Source organism: Stomoxys calcitrans, chromosome 5 (genome assembly GCF_963082655.1).
Source record: "Stomoxys calcitrans chromosome 5, idStoCalc2.1, whole genome shotgun sequence".
Classification (NCBI taxonomy): Eukaryota; Metazoa; Arthropoda; class Insecta; order Diptera; family Muscidae; genus Stomoxys; species Stomoxys calcitrans.
Genome location: NC_081556.1, coordinates 23,277,130 through 23,294,575, shown reverse-complemented (window position 1 = coordinate 23,294,575; position 17,446 = coordinate 23,277,130). Strand labels below are relative to the sequence as shown.

At 35.3% G+C, this 17,446-nt stretch overlaps 1 protein-coding gene across 3 annotated transcripts; it reads right to left on the bottom strand.

Annotated features, from left to right (window-relative positions):
- Positions 1–4,971: 4,971 nt before the first annotated feature.
- On the bottom strand, positions 4,972–16,966 carry LOC106083151 (clavesin-2). Of its 3 annotated transcripts, XM_013246009.2 has the most exons (4): positions 16,047–16,132; positions 5,796–6,153; positions 5,360–5,723; positions 4,972–5,305 (listed from the first exon to the last, which is right to left on the bottom strand). In XM_013246009.2, the coding sequence occupies exons 2-4, from the start codon at positions 6,098–6,100 to the stop codon at positions 5,048–5,050; spliced, it is 927 nt and encodes a 308-aa protein (XP_013101463.2). In that variant the 5' UTR covers positions 6,101–6,153; positions 16,047–16,132; the 3' UTR covers positions 4,972–5,047. The 3 variants fall into 3 exon arrangements, with proteins under 3 accessions (XP_013101463.2, XP_059225412.1, XP_059225411.1); XM_059369429.1 differs by lacking the exons at positions 4,972–5,305; positions 5,360–5,723 and adding an exon at positions 16,477–16,966 and having other exon boundaries at positions 6,064–6,153; positions 16,047–16,416; XM_059369428.1 differs by lacking the exons at positions 4,972–5,305; positions 5,360–5,723; positions 5,796–6,153 and adding exons at positions 15,635–15,984; positions 16,477–16,964 and having other exon boundaries at positions 16,047–16,416.
- Between the last annotated feature and the right edge of the window lie 480 nt (positions 16,967–17,446).

Genomic DNA, 17,446 nt, shown 5'->3' with positions numbered 1-17,446 from the left:
CTTGAAAACGACCTTGAATTTTTACGCCCTAAAAATATTGGTTTTTGCGATGTTTTTCCCAAAAAGCTTTACAGAATTGCTTCATGTAGCACCACTACGGAAAGAGATTTTCCTCACGAATCCAACGGTGTCCTCAGAATATTGAAATTCGCAAAACTAAAGATGTTACAGCAATTCCAAACTCTCCTTGATTTTTTTAAGCATTTTTCGGATATTAGTTATGCGATTTTGAGCTTGTTTTTCGAAGAAAAAACATAGGAGTTGCACTTAACCGAATTTTTTGCCATAATCTTCAGTACTGTATACTCAACTCGAAAAATTTTTTCGCGTCAAAAATTTAAAATTTTCCTAAGGGGTTAGCCTTTGCTAAAAAAATGCAAAAAAAATAAAATGTGAAATTTCAAGTAATTGTGTTTATAGTACGAATCGTCGTAGAATTTCGAACTGCGGAATGCTAGAAAATTATCGAAATTCGAAAAAATGAAGGAGTTACAGCGTTTTTGGGCTTGAAAACGACCTTGAATTTTTACGCCCTAAAAATATTGGTTTTTGCGATGTTTTTCCCAAAAAGCTTTACAGAATTGCTTGAAAGAGATTTTCCTCACGAATCCAACGGTGTCCTCAGAATTTCGAAATTCGCAAAACTAAAGATGTTACAGCAATTCCAAACTCTCCTTGATTTTTTTAAGCATTTTTCGGATATTAGTTATGCGATTTTGAGCTTGTTTTTCGAAGAAAAAACATAGGAGTTGCACTTAACCGAATTTTTTGCCATAATCTTCAGTACTGTATACTCAACTCGAAAAATTTTTTCGCGTCAAAAATTTAAAATTTTCCTAAGGGGTTAGCCTTTGCTAAAAAAATGCAAAAAAAATAAAATGTGAAATTTCAAGTAATTGTGTTTATAGTACGAATCGTCGTAGAATTTCGAACTGCGGAATGCTAGAAAATTATCGAAATTCGAAAAAATGAAGGAGTTACAGCGTTTTTGGGCTTGAAAACGACCTTGAAAATTTACGCCCTAAAAATATTGGTTTTTGCGATGTTTTTCCCAAAAAGCTTTACAGAATTGCTTCATAAGGCACCACTACGGAAAGAGATTTTCCTCACGAATCCAAGTAATTGTGTTTACAGTACGAATCGTCGTAGAATTTCGAATTGCGGAATGCTAGAAAATTATCGAAATTCGAAAAAATGAAGGAGTTACAGCGTTTTTGGGCTTGAAAACGACCTTGAATTTTTACGCCCTAAAAATATTGGTTTTTGCGACGTTTTTCCCAAAAAGCTTAACAGAATTGCTTGAAAGAGATTTTCCTCACGAATCCAACGGTGTCCTCAGAATTTCGAAAGTCGCAAAACTAAAGATGTTACAGCAATTCCAAACTCTCCTTGATTTTTTTAAGCATTTTTCGGATATTAGTTATGCGATTTTGAGCTTGTTTTTCGAAGAAAAAACATAGGAGTTGCACTTAACCGAATTTTTTGCCATAATCTTCAGTACTGTATACTCAACTCGAAAAATTTTTTCGCGTCAAAAATTTAAAATTTTCCTAAGGGGTTAGCCTTTGCTAAAAAAATGCAAAAAAAATAAAATGTGAAATTTCAAGTAATTGTGTTTATAGTACGAATCGTCGTAGAATTTCGAATTGCGGAATGCTAGAAAATTATCGAAATTCGAAAAAATGAAGGAGTTACAGCGTTTTTGGGCTTGAAAACGACCTTGAATTTTTACGCCCTAAAAATATTGGTTTTTGCGATGTTTTTCCCAAAAAGCTTTACAGAATTGCTTCAGCGCCACTACGGAAAGAGATTTTCCTCACGAATCCAATGGTGTCCTCAGAATTTCGAAATTCGCAAAACTAAAGATGTTACAGCAATTCCAAACTCTCCTTGATTTTTTTAAGCATTTTTCGGATATTAGTTATGCGATTTTGAGCTTGTTTTTCGAAGAAAAAACATAGGAGTTGCACTTAACCGAATTTTTTGCCATAATCTTCAGTACTGTATACTCAACTCGAAAAATTTTTTCGCGTCAAAAATTTAAAATTTTCCTAAGGGGTTAGCCTTTGCTAAAAAATTCAAAAAAAAATAAAATGTGAAATTTCAAGTTATTGTGTTTATAGTACGAATCGTCTTCGAATTTCGAACTGCGGAATGCTAGAAAATTATCGAAATTCGAAAAAATGAAGGAGTTACAGCGTTTTTGAGCTTGAAAACGACCTTGAATTTTTACGCCCAAAAAATATTAGTTTGTGCGATGATGATAGCAAAACTAAGGAAGTTACAGCTATCGCAAACTCAAATTGGTTTTTTTGCATTTTTTGGATATGAATTATGCAATTTTGAAGCAATACTCTAAAGTTTTCAAGGAAATAGGAAAGATTATTGCCTCGTCCAGCACCATTACGGAAAGAGATTTTCTTCACGAATCCAACGGTGTCTTCAGAATTTTGAAATTCGCAAAACTAAAGATGTTACAGCAATTTCAAACTCACCTTAATTTTTTTAACCATTTTTCGGATATTAATTATGCGATTTTGAGCTTGTTTTTTGAAGGAAAAACATGGAAGTTGCACTAAACCGAATTTTTTGCCGTAATCTTCAATACTGTATACCCAACTCGAAAATTTTTTTCGCATCAAAAATTGAAAATTTTCATATGGGGTTAGCCTTTGCTAAAAAAATGCAAAAAAAATAAAATGTGAAATTTCAAGTAATTGTGTTTACAGTACGAATCGTCGTAGAATTTCGAATTGCGGAATGCTAGAAAATTATCGAAATTCGAAAAAATGAAGGAGTTACAGCGTTTTTGGGCTTGAAAACGACCTTGAATTTGTACGCCCTAAAAATATTGGTTTTTGCGATGTTTTTCCCAAAAAGCTTTACAGAATTGCTTCATGTAGCACCACTACGGAAAGAGATTTTCCTCACGAATCCAACGGTGTCCTCAGAATTTCGAAATTCGCAAAACTAAAGATGTTACAGCAATTCCAAACTCTCCTTGATTTTTTAAGCATTTTTCGATATTAGTTATGCGATTTTGAGCTTGTTTTTCGAAGAAAAAACATAGGAGTTGCACTTAACCGAATTTTTTGCCATAATCTTCAGTACTGTATACTCAACTCGAAAAATTTTTTCGCGTCAAAAATTTAAAATTTTCGTAAGGGCCTTTGCTAAAAAATTAAAAAAAAAAATAAAATGTGAAATTTCAAGTAATTGTGTTTACAGTACGAATCGTCGAAGAATTTCGAATTGCGGAATGCTGGAAAATTATCGAAATTCGAAAAAATGAAGGAGTTACAGCGTTTTTGGGCTTGAAAACGACCTTGAATTTTTACGCCCTAAAAATATTGGTTTTTGCGATGTTTTTCCCAAAAAGCTTTACAGAATTGCTTCATGTAGCACCACTACGGCGAGAGATTTTCCTCACGAATCCAACGGTGTCCTCAGAATTCCGAAATTCGCAAAACTAAAGATGTTACAGCATTTCCAAACTCTCCTTGATTTTTTTAAGCATTTTTCGGATATTAGTTATGCGATTTTGAGCTTGTTTTTCGAAGAAAAAACATAGGAGTTGCACTTAACCGAATTTTTTGCCATAATCTTCAGTACTGTATACTCAACTCGAAAAAATTTTTCGCGTCAAAAATTTAAAATTTTCCTAAGGGGTTGTTAGCCTTTGCTAAAAAAATGCAAAAAAATAAAATGTGAAATTTCAAGTAATTGTGTTTATAGTACGAATCGTCGTAGAATTTTGAACTGAGGAATGCTAGAAAATTATCGAAATTCGAAAAAATGAAGGAGTTCCAGCGTTTTTGGGCTTGAAAACGACCTTGAATTTTTACGCCCTAAAAATATTGGTTTTTGCGATGTTTTTCCCAAAAAGCTTTACAGAATTGCTTCATGTAGCACCACTACGGAAAGAGATTTTCCTCACGAATCCAACGGTGTTCTCAGAATTTTGAAATTCGCAAAACTAAAGATGTTACACCAATTCCAAACTCTCCTTGACTTTTTTAAGGTTTTTTACGGATATTAGTTATGCGATTTTGAGCTTGTTTTTCGAAGCAAAAACGTAGGAGTTGCACTTAACCGAATTTTTTGCCATAATCTTCAGTACTGTATACTCAACTCGAAAATTTTTTCGCGTCAAAAATTTAAAATTTTCCAGCAATTCCAAACTCTCCTTGATTTTTTTAAGCATTTTTCGGATATTAGTTATGCGATTTTGAGCTTGTTTTTCGAAGAAAAGACATAGGTGCATTCATTTTTTTTATTATTTGTATATTTTAAAAACTGAATCTTTTTGCTATTCTTGTGCATCAGATTGTGGAATAAATTAATATTATATTTGATCCATTCGCGTATGGAAGGCCTAAACAAACATTTATACATCCAATAAACCCAATGCATGTTGTAATTCTCACATATTTTATGACAGTTGTATATTTTAAGAACAGGAACTTACTCTTGCATGATGTTGTATATGATATTGTGAATATAATAGTATTGAGTCTGCAATAATTTGCTTCTGCTGCCTTGTCTAGATCGGACTATAGTTTTATATGGCTGCCTTTTTGTTTCAGCCCCTCGATATAGGGTCTTGAGCCGATAAAAAATACTCTTACTCCATTCGATTGCACCCAAATTTTAAAAATAGTGAAATGGTCTTAAATGTATCTTATATCGATGTTGCTTTCGTATAGACTGATCATCAAGTCAACCTATCTTGTGTTGGATCTCTAGAAGGCCCAATTTTCATCTGATGATGTTGATTTCTGTTATGCCTTCCAATATCCATTACAAGTATGTCCCGAATCATCCAATATCTGATATAGCAGGGATTGCCCAATTGTACTACTTAACATTAGAAGAGCTTAATTCTAATCCAATTTGTTTGAAATGTTGGTTCAAATCTCTTTTATAAAGATTTACAACTTTGGTCATTCAGTTAAATGAAACGCATTCTGATGACTTTCTTTATATAACTGAGTTTTTGGCTTTATTGTTTCGCATTCTTATATTTTTTAATTAAAAAATTTTCCATTTAATCAACAGACAATTTTCTAAAAGATCCACCCACACCAAACAATCCCTCCAAGTCCATTGTTTTGCCGGGACGTAAACTTTCATCAGTGCCATATTGGGCATTCTCTTTGAAATACTCACGATGTAATTGAAACTTGTTGAATTGCTGCTCAGTTATTTCGCTGTAATCTCCATTGTCGCCGCCTAAATGCCGAGGAAGAAACTCCAGTGGTATATGTTTGGTTAGCTCGTTGATGTCGTTGCCTATAATTTGAGTCTTAAAAACTACTTTTAATATATACACTCATCTCTAGATATGTCTGTTTCTTACCCGCTTCTGTAATTTCGCTGAATACAAGGGTATTACAATCTTAAAAAATTGCTGGGCAAATGATGGAGCATTTATAAAGAACACGCTTTGAATGCGAAATGGCATTGACTTTTCCAGAAATAGAACAAGTTTTTTACAAAACATTGGCGTTATTTGAAGAAAATGTTTCAGATTTGATTTGCCCATATCGAACATGAAATGAAGTCCTCGCACCGTGGTATAAGGATCATGTAGCATGGCCAGTTCGAAGAGGGGAGCACCGGCATAAAAAATGTCCTCTAAACTGTGCTTTTCACTGGAGTAGTTAAACTGTACTAATACAATTCGACAGCCATTTAAAGGTTTCGGTAGGAATGTGTAGCACCTGCAATTGGTAAACAAGAAAAATTCTGTATATTAGATGAGTTTATATATCGTGCAGACTTTGAAGACTTACCCCAGATTAAAATATTGCTTAAATTTTGGATCGTCTACATCAGTGAAACCAAACATGTCAGGGTACTTGGTTCGTAGGGTAAAAAATAAATCAATTTTCTCCTTGGCTTTTTCCAAACTGTATTTACATCCTCTCAAAAATTGTATCAGAAATTGATCATCTGTACGTGCTCTAAGATGTGGTTGTTGTTTTATCCATGTCCTAAGCGTCTCCAAATCTTGAGGTATTCTAGAGGGAACCTCATTCAGTTCTTCTATAGCAATTTTCTGCAACTCTGCGGGTAGTGATTTGATATTTGCCATCATGCGGCCTGTTGCTCTCTACGCTTGCTCCAAAGCGACTAAATGTGTATTCATAGCTATAACAATGTCGATAAATGTTATTTGCTGTTCAATATACATCATAAATGCTAAAATTATTTAAATTATTGGCATGATCACAATGTGAATGCTATGCCTAATGAAATGGTTCCAAAACTTTTGTGTATATAATTAAAGAGAAACAAGTTAAAAAGCCAAAAGTCGAGTGGATTCAACTATGCAATACCCTATACCATTCAATGAATCGAATAATTCATAAAACAAAAAATTGTGCACGCCAGATGAAAAATAGACACAGTGGATATTTCTTTAAACTTTTTGTAAACACCCGCATTAAACTTCAGTTGATTTAGCTCTAGAAACTCATATCGGATTGAAGATTAATATGGGAACTATACCTACATTTGAAGCGATATCGAAGCAGTTTTGAAGACATGGTAAGGTACCGAATAAAGTCGCACGAAGCCTTCTATGTAATGTCGTATCCATTTGGAAACGTTTACTCATTGAATAGTAGACGGATTTTTCATACAATTTCTTGAAAAAACAAAACGGATTAAGCCTCTGTTACTCAAGTTCAAATCGAATGAAAGATTAATGTGGACTAGGGGGCGGCTTTTGAGTTATTATCTTATGGCAAACAACTTCAGTTTGGTCTATAATTTAACCATAAATAGTCGCACAAACGAATAACACTTGCAATTTATTGAATTTCATTATCAAAATATGTGCCCTGTTAAGACAGTTTATCGTGCCCTTCTTCCATTTTAAGGACGAGGCACGTAATTAAGCAGAATTGTCGATTTTGGAGTAAAGATCAGCCAGAAGCATTGCAAGATCTACCAATGCATTGAGAAAAAGTCACAATTTGGTGCGGTTTATGGGCTGGTGGCATCATTGGGCCGTACTTCTTCAAAGATAATGCGAATCGTAAATTAACTGTGAATGGCCAAACGCCACTATGGACATACACCTAAGCCAGTAATAGGCTTGTTGTGCGTTCTAAATATTGTACTAAAAAAGTAACCTTGAAAAAGGAAATCTATGTTTGGAATTCCGTGATATTTACAAAATCCTCACTTGCTTTCCCCAAGTTCGTTTACAGGGTGGCTGATGAATATTGCTACAATGATGAATATTGCTACATTTTTTTTTCGGTGTATGGAATACATTTTTCTTTTATTCATGTTAAATTAAATTATTAAATTAATTATTAAATTATTATTAATTAAATTAATTAATTAATTAATTAAATTAATTATTAAATTATTATTATTAAATAGAAAAAAAGTTATTACATTTTTTTTTGGTAGCGGCTTTCATCAGCCACCCTGTATGTCTCATATTGTGTCCCCACCTAAGTGCAGTTATCTCCTAGACGCGAAAGTCGGGCAATGACAAAGGAAATGCTCCAACGTATCATCATCTTCCCAGCATGCCTTACACATGCTATCACTTGCCGCACCGATTTTACATAAGTGAGCTCGTAGTTCTATGTGTCCCGTAATGATACCGAGAGCTATACTGGTCTCCTTCTTACTTCCTTTTAGTGTTAGCTTCGTCTTCTCACGATCTGGATCTCTCAATAGGATTTTCGCTGTTCCACAATGTTGCATGCGCATTCGTTGCCCACGCCCTTAACTCGCACAGAAAAAAATCACTGCAAGAAAAATCCAACAACTTTATTTGTATGTGAAAAGAGTTGATGATCAACAATTTTGGTAATTGAATTGATGATTTCATTTGTTGAAATGCGTCTATTGATACTTGACAGAGAAAATCATTGAAAATTGAAGGATTTTCAACAAATTAGTTTTTTGAAATATTGTAGTTTTCGGTAGTCAAGGAAGATTTGTTCAACAAGAACATACCAATTTTGTGTTAAAAACAAATGTGTTAAAAGGCATATCTACGACCCACCAACAAATATTTTGTAATATTTGAAGCTCAACAAACTATGTTACAAACAAAGTTTGAAACTTTGATGTTGAGAATTCAATTAATTTTTGACTTCCTAAGCGAATGATTGCTAACACCTTATTTGTACTTTGGATTGATTTGTTGCAGGAAAATTAACAAATTTTGTAGTGGACAATAAAAGTTGTTGCTTTTCAAAATTGTTTTTATCTCTGCGGACTGCGTCGAACCGACAGGCTTTGGGTTAACCCAGTTTATTGACGGCAGTTCTCTGCCCTTCATTGCCAAGTAAAAATGTGTTAAGTTTGGTAAGACCGAAAATCGCTGAAAACTGACATATGGGGTTAAAATTTCGATTCAGGAGATATGTGTAAATGGCAGTCATATCCAATTATGGTCCATAACTTGCCTATCATAAACAAGTAAAAATGTGTTAAGTTCGGTCGTGCAGAGGTATAGGGTATTATAACTTAGTGCGTTTGTTTGTAACATCCAGAAGGAAGAGAGATGGACCCATTGGTAAGTATACCGATAGACTCAGAATCACTTTCTGATTCGATTTAGTTTACCCGTCTATCTGCCTGTCCGTCGGTCTGTCTGTCCGTCTGTCCATGTTAATTTGTATACAAAATAGAGGTCACACATTTCGTCCGATCGTCTTCAGGCATGTTTTTCGGCCTAGAGACAAAGCCAATGGAAATTAGAAAAAAACGGTTCAGATTTGAATATAGCTCCCATATACATGTTCGTCCGATTTGCAGTAATAATGCAATAAAATGGTCATTTGTTAACCGATTCTCTCGAAATTTGGCAGTAAGGATTTTTTCTTGACTTTCGACATTACTAGTGATTTTCATGGATATTGGTTCAGATTTAGATATAGCTCTCGTATATATATCGGCCGATTTTATCTTCTAGAGTCACACCAAGTGCATTTATTGACAAATCTTGCCAAATTTTTGCACAATTTTTGCACAATGATTTCCTTGACAACTAAAACAATATCTGAGAAGTTTGGTCGAAATCGGTTCAAATTTAGATATAGCTCTTATATATATGTTCGTCCGATTTTGAGAAATATTGCAATAAAGTGCTCGTTTTTTAACCGATTCTCTTGAAATTTGGTAGGAAGCATTTTCTTATGACTATAAATAATTGGGGTGAATTTTATAGAAATCGGTTCAAATTTAGATATAGCTGCCATGTATATAAATCGCCCGATTTCACTCTAAGAGTGAAATCGGGCGCAAGCGCATTTATTGACCAATCTTGCCAAAATTTTGCATAACGCTTTCCTCGACGACTACCAGAATATCTGAGAAGTTTGCTCGAAATCGGTTCAGATTTATATATAGCTACCATATATGCACATCGCCCGACTTACACTACAAGAGCCACTGTAAGCGCATTTATTGACCAATCTTGCCAAAATTTTGCACAACACTTTCCTCGGCGACTTCCACAATATCGAAGAAGTTTGCTCGAAATCGGTTCAGATTAAAATGTATCTCCGAACTTACATATTCATGTTCGTCAGATTTTGTGTTAATTGCAATAACGTTGTTATTTGTCAAAAGTAATTATTATAATTTGACCATATTTTGTTTGGTTATTTGCTTTGCTCGAAATTTGATACGTGTTCTTTAATAACACAAATGCAAAAAAATTCACCGAGGTCCATCAAAATTGGTTCAGAATTGGATATAGCTCCCCCATTGTACTTATAGCGTGGGTGTAGGGTATTATACTGTCGGCACCGTCCAACTTTTGCGTTTCCTAACTGGTTTGTCATAACTCCGCACCCATATCCATAGCTATTTCCAAACAGGGACTGGTCTGGATCTTATTTGATGCAGGTGCCGAGAACTATTATACAAATCACACTTTCAGATGTATTGCATTAAGACCCTAAATTGGAAGATCGGTGTACATAGCGGATACATCAAAATAGGGTCCAATCTGGACCATATTCTGATCAAATAACAGGAGTCTTACAATAACTCACTGTTTCAATGTTTGGTAAATAGATGCAGCATTTATGGGTTTAAGACCCTATGACGGCAGAACGGTCTATATAACAGCTATATCTATACATGGTCCGATCTGGACTATATTCAAGTCGGATGATGGAGAGTTTGAAGCAATTTACTGTTTCAAATTTCAGCGAAATGGGATCATATGTGCGGCTTATTATAGGTTCAAGAACTTAAATCGGCAGATTGGCCAATATGTCAGCTTTATCCAAACATGGTCCGGTATGGACCATTTGCAGTTCAAATGACGGAAGACCTATACTGATAGAAAAATTACCGTACTTTGCCAATACCGCCTGGTATTATTTTTTTCGCATCATTGGCAAAGATTTTTAATACCATTTGGTATTAATTCAATACCAGACAAAGGAGGCTATTAAAAACTGACGGAGTCACATTGGTATTCTTGTCATCGCGCCAGAAGTGTTGTTGGGTTTTGTACTTAAAATATTGACCCCATTATAAAATATTTGCTTAAAAAATAGATTAAATGTTTTAATACAATTTGAGTGTGTAAAACCCTGCTCGAAGGCGGTGAAAATGGAAATAGTACAAATTCTAAGGGCATTTTACATCAATAACATGATAGTCTCTTGTGTGGAAAACCATGCTGTATTGGTGTATTCACATGAAAACCACTTCTGGGAATCAATAGATATGGAATCAATTGCTAAATTGCAATAAAATAATTGTAATTATTAACACAAATAATATAAATAAAATTAGATTAAAATTATTTCCATGGTTTTTTTTTTGTGTGGTTAATTAGGGAGTGGAATAATCAATAACGGTATGGTACTAACACAAATAACAGAGTGGTGTTAAAATCAATACCAGTTCGGTAATAAGGCTAGTAAAAAACGGTTCTAATAATTTTATGTTTCATCCTTACTATCCGGTATTGTTTGCTTTACGGTGTTGCGTTATCATCAATACCGTATGGTACTGAAATGAAAAGCATCATACGGAATTGTTTTGGTATTAATTCACAGTATTGATTCAATATCCATACCATTGATGCCATACGGTATACATTTTTTCGGTGTATAAGACACCATGTTGAAGGGAAAAACAAATTCTAGTATACCGGTTAAAAAATGAACCCATGAACCCATCGTAAAAATCTGATGACATATCGGATTTTGATGAAATGTTGTTTATATAAAAATTCGAGGTGGTGGGCATCCAAAGTTCGGCCTGGCCGAACTTAATTCCTTTTTACTTATTGTTTATTGAATTTCTTTCTACACCGAACGAAAAATTGATACCAACGGAATCGATGGTAAATTAATACCAAAACAATACCGTATAACATGGATGATGAAAAACATTACAAATACCTGACGGAATTGTTTTGGTATTAATTCACGGTATTGCTTTAATATACCATACGATATAAATTTTTTTTCGCTGTATAAAAAACCATGTTGAAGGGGATTTAAATTCTGGTGTACCGCTTTTCTCACTTATTTACTTTGCTGTTTGTGACGTTTATATTGGGTTAAAATTTTAAATATTATTTATGTGTATTCAGGTGTTTAAAATATGCTTCATGGCACAAGATATGTTATTTGCGTTTACTGAATATCTGTGAAATTCAGAATATAAAAGTTATTTATTCATTTCGAAAAATTATGAAATAAAACTTTGTTTGATTTTATGCTTTATATTAATTTAAGTGGATCAAAAGTATCGCATGCCACATCATTCAGCCAATTTTTAAGAACTCATAGCAGGCATAAACCTATGATGGAGTCTTATGAATAAATAAGCAAAGATACCATCAGCCGTAGGCAAAGCGCTACTCCGTCAAAACGTAGCAATACATTAAATTCGGCCATGACAAACTTTGGATATCCATCAAACTTTGGACATACCGATTTTTTCCAAATTGCGTCTAGATTTGAAAACACAGAAAGTTTATTCGACTTATCGAAGTATACACAGCTACATGTAAATATAGTCCGATCTAAACCAAATCGGAAAAATATGTCGATGGGATTCGCAACTACTCACTATTTACAATTTCTTCAATATCAGATAATAAAACATCTTTTATGGGCCCAAGATCTTAAATAGGGATATCGAACAGCAGATTTGTATGCAGATGTTACATTACCTTCCAGAATACGAACTAGTTTATCAATATAATCCTTACTCAATAGCTCTCTAAGATAACTGGCTGGCGACCATCAAGCTAAAATCTCCCTATCTAGCGCTCCTAGGGTTCCGAAAATTTACTAGATCCCTAACTCTGCTATATTAAATAAATTATATATATGATCCGAGAACCAACAATCATAAAAAAAAAATTTGCTGAAAATAGCAAACACAGTCTGCTGAATATTAGTAGTTAATTTTGCTGCTAGCAGTAATTCTGCTTAACTGTAACAGCAGTAGTACAACAATTTCAGAGTAGCAGGCTTACTGCTAAAAATTCGGTTGTTTGCTGACTAAAAAAAACTCTAAAAAAAATGATTAAAGTAATCAAAACAAGTAACAGGCAACCATAAAAATAGCATACAAAATTTGTTTCAGCAGACTTGTTTGTTTCAAATTTGTTTCAGCAGACTCAAATCTCAAAACTTGATATAGCAGTAAGAAATGTTTGCTAATACAGCACCCCTATGTTTGCTGAAACAGCAAGCAGACCGAAACTGCTGTTTTAGCAAACATTTTTGCGTTTTTTTTTTTTAGCAGACAGTGTTTGCTATTTTCAGCCAACTTTGTTCTATGAGTGAAGGATGGGGGTATACTAATATAGTCATTCCGTCTGTAATACCTCGAAATATTCGTCTATATATTATTGAACGTCTCGACGTTCTAAGCAGATCTAGCCACATCATTCCGTCCGTCCTTGCGTCTGTCGAAATCACAATAGCGGTCGAACTTGTAAAGTTAGCTGATTGAAATTTTGCTGAGGTACTGACTATTGATGTAGGTCGTTGGAGTTTGCAAATGGGCCATATCGGTTCAGTTTTAAACTGATCTCCCGATTTGACTTCTTAAGCCCCTGGAAGTCGCAACTTTTGTCCGATTTGGCTGAAATTTTGCGTGTAGTGTTCCGTTATGACTTTCAATGACTGTATTAAGTACGGTCCGAATCCGTTTATAACCTGATATTGCTCCAACACAAACCGATCTCCCGATTTGACTTCTTGAGCCCTTACAAGCCGCAATTTTTGCCCGTTTGGCTGACATTTTATATGTAAATATTAACCTGCTATGACTTCCAACGACTGTGCCAAATACGGTCCAAATCAGTCCATAACCCGATAAAGCTCCCATGTAAACCGGTCTCTCGGTCATCCTTCTTCGGTTCCTAGAAGGTTTAATTGTTGCTGGTTTGACAGAGGTTTGGTATGTAGAATAAAAGTAAGCCCTTTTAATAAAATTTGTGATGGGTTCCCAAGATTCGGCCCGGCCAAAGCAGCACGCTTTTACTTGTTTAAGAATCAAATATCATCTAGCCCCATTATTTTGACACCATTGAACCATGGTTCCTGAATCAATATCATGTCTGTATTGTTCTTATTTAAAAGAAGAATAGTGTTGTTAAACGCTGGTACTCACTGATGGAGATTTATTAGAATAACCCGGAAAATTTGGAACTAACTACGGACCCCCTCTATGTTGACGGACCCCCGTAAAGGTTTTAAGGACCATGATTTGTGTATCTGCATTTGGAGAGAAAGGGTGTGGTATATGGACTGGCGGATGTATTGAAAAGTACAGGGCAGACATTAACGCCATACAGGAAGTGTGATGGCTCGGGAAGGGCCACACAACAACTTCGAAAGGTGACGCCCTATATAAAAGCTGCCATGAACTGTAGATTTATTGTTAGCCGGAGATTAAAACACCATGTCTTCAAGTTTAGTGCAGTGGATTAGAGGCTAACCACAATTCGCATAAACGCAAAATTTTTCAACATCAGCCTTATTTGCGTCCATACCCCGCCTAGAAATAGAATATGATCGCTGTCCCGATAATGGCATTGAAATCGTTCTGGGAGATTTTAATGCGAAATAGAGAACGAAAATAATTTGCACCCAACAGTCCACACAAAAACTTCCGATAACGAGTTGAAGCTAATAGACTTCTCCGCGGCAAAGAATATGGTGGTTAGCAGCACCAAATTTCAACATCGAATGATTCAAGCGGCCACATGGCTGTTACCCGATCAAAACGCAAGCAACCAAATAGATCATGTTGTGATAGATGGAAGTGATGCAACCAGCGTGTTAGATGTACGATTGATCCGAGGGGCGAATTTCGATTCGGATCATTGCCTTGTCGCAGAAAGGTTCGCAAACGTCTTAGCGTGGCGTGAAAAGTGCGACACTGCACGGAAAATGAACATCAGACTCTGCTGCCCCAATTGCTTGAAGAGGCACTCCCTTTTCCGATATCATAGCAGCGCAAATGAAAACCATTGCCCACTCCATGGAAAGAGTCGCAACAACCGTACTAGGATACCAAAAAGTCCACGATCTAGGCGGCCTATAGGCCGGTCCCGAACATGAAATAAAATGTTCAACGAATTCGCCTCTCAATAAGTCCAATGTTACGCGTGCTGTGTGGCATGTGGCACCGTCTTGTTGAAACCACATGTCAGGCAAGTCAAGCTCTTGCACTTTGGCAAAAAAAAATTGGATATCATTTGACGGTAGCGCTCACCATTCACAGTTACGTTACTATTCGCATCATCTTTGAAGAAGTATGGTTCAATGATGACACCAGACCATAAACCGCACCAAACTGTGACTTTCTTTGGATGCATTGGCAGCTCTTGCAATGCTTCTGGCTGATCTTCACTTCAAAATCGATAAGCCCGCTTATTTACATACCCATTGACCCAATAATGGAGAAGTACGGTCTAATGATGCCACTAGCCCTTAAACCCTACCAAACTGTGACTTGTTCCGGATGCATTGGGAGCTATTGAGAACTTCTTGATGAACTTTCATAACAGAGTTCGCATTTTGATAATGGTTACATTATAGACCAAACTGAAGATGTTTAACAGTGAATCAAAACACGAAACGTGCGTGAGCTGTTTAAACCAGTGTTGCCAAAAAGATAATAGCTTCAAAATCACCCTTTGTATTTAATTAGACGTCCAAATACAAGTGAAATGAAATCCAAAGTTCTTTTCAAGAAAACGTGGTCCTAAAATCAAAACCTTAAAAAATTTTAATTAAAACCCGAAATCCGGATTTTGATTTTAGACTCACGGCAACTTGGGCAAAGGATCTAAGAATTTTGTTGTACGTGACGATTTTGATAAGCGCTTTTGTATATAATATATTGGGTTGCCCAAAAAGTAATTGCGGATTTTTCATATAGTCGGCGTTGAAAAATTTTTTCACAACTTGTGACTCTGTAATTGCATTTTTTCTTCTGTCAGCTGTTACTTTTAGCTTGCTTTAGAAAAAAAGTATATTTGATTAAAGTTCAGTCTAAGTTTTATTAAAAATGCATTTACTTCTTTTAAAAAATCCGAAATTACTTTTTGGTCAACCCAATACATAGCGAGGCGTTGCAAGCAAATCGAATATACCTCTCATTCTTGAGATGGGGGCTTAAAACTATTTATTATGTTTTTCATGGTTTCTCTTTTTACCCTTACTTAAGTTATGCATTTCTTGAATCCTTATTTTAATCTACTGCTAATATTGTAAATGAACCACCTACTCCAAAATGATCATCCAAACTGAGGGGTTTATCAGGACGTAAACTTTCATCCGTACCATATTGGGAATTTTCTTTGAAATAATCCCTATACGATTGAAGCATTTTGTAATGATTCCTTGTTAATTCAGAACATTGACCATTTTGACCACCCATGTCTTCAGGCAGGAACACTTGTGGTATATGTTTTATCAATTCGGTAATATCACTACCCAAAATATGAACCTAGGTATGCAATATTTTAGTGTTAACAATTTCTATCAAATATTAACCTTAATGACCCTTACCCTATTGCGCAGTTTTTCCGAGAGTAAAGGTAGCAGCAGTTTAAAAAAATGTTGTGCAAATACTGGAGCATTTATAAAATAAATGCCTCGAATACGGAGAGGCATGGACTTTTCCATATACAAAACGGATTGCTTAAAAAAGTTGGGAGAGGCCTGAAGTAAGTGGCCGAAACTCATTTTGCCCATGTCAAAAACGTAGACTAGCCCTTGTATGCCGGCATATGGATCATTGAGCAAAGCCAACTCGTACATGGGACAGGTGACATAGAAAATGTCTTCTATGCTGGCTTCCGCGGTGCTGTAGTTAATTTGTATGATCACTATTCGGGGACCATTATCATGCAGGGGTCTTGGGAGAAATGTAAAGCAGCTGTGAAAGAGAAATAAATAAAAATATTCATCTTTAGAACCAGTTTTTGCTAAATCTTACCCCAAATTGAAGCAATGCTTAAATTTTTCTTCATTCAAGTCACTTAAACCGAATATTTGGGGGTATTTTGTTTTGAGGGTAAAATACAAATCAATTTTTTCCTTGGCCCTTTCCAAACTGTATTTGCATCCTCTCAAAAACTGTATAAGGAACTGATCATTGGTGCGTGCTTTCAAATGGGGTTGCTGTTCTATCCATGTCCTGAGGGCCTGCAAATCTTCAGGCAGTCGTGAGGGAATCTCCTTTAACTCCTCTATTGCAATTTTCTGTAGTTGTTCTGGCAATGGTTTAATTTGCGCCATAATAGGGTGTTGACTTGCTTGTTTGACTTCTGGCCAGCTAATGTCAAGACTTTCGCTTCAATATTCGTTGTTTAAAAAAAAGCATTGTCATGAGAAATATACCCTACATTCATTTGATGGGTACTGGGTGACTTTATAAAAATGGCGATGCTCGACAAAATTGCTTGTTGTTAAATTTGAAAGGGGTTACATAATCGTAGATTTAGTCATGTTCGTCTGTCTGTTAAAATCATGCTACAGTCTGTACAAATTAAGATATTGAGCTTAAACTTTGAGCACACATTTTTTTTGCTGCAAGCAGATTAAGTTCGAAGACTACATAAATTGGATTAAATTTACATAGCCCCTATAAAGACCGAACTGCAGTATGAAAAACTTAGGCCCCTGAAGGCTCATTTATAACCTGATTTTTTGTTGAATTATGGACAAACAGTTTGGTCATTATTTGGATATAACGGCGAAACCACACAAGTGAATCGCTAAAAAAACATCAATTTGGTTTCACTTATCCGTAGTTTTTAGCTAAACATAGTTCGGATAAGTGATACAAATTTTCAGTTAAGCGATATTAGAATATGTGCTTAGAATTTTCACGTCAACGTGCTAACTATGTATGATGGCAGAGTTTGGGCCCCCGGTGAAAATAGGGTACTAGATTTTTTGATATC

Excerpts from the sequence above, each read along its gene's own strand:
- LOC106083151 (XM_059369428.1), bottom strand. The coding sequence starts at position 16,778 with ATGGCGCAAATTAAACCATTGCCAGAACAACTACAGAAAATTGCAATA. Across the intron at positions 16,417-16,476 it reads AAGCATTGCTTCAATTTGGG|CTGCTTTACATTTCTCCCAA; the intron begins GTAAGATTTAGC and ends TCTCTTTCACAG. Across the intron at positions 15,985-16,046 it reads CGGAAAAACTGCGCAATAGG|GTTCATATTTTGGGTAGTGA; the intron begins GTAAGGGTCATT and ends TTGCATACCTAG.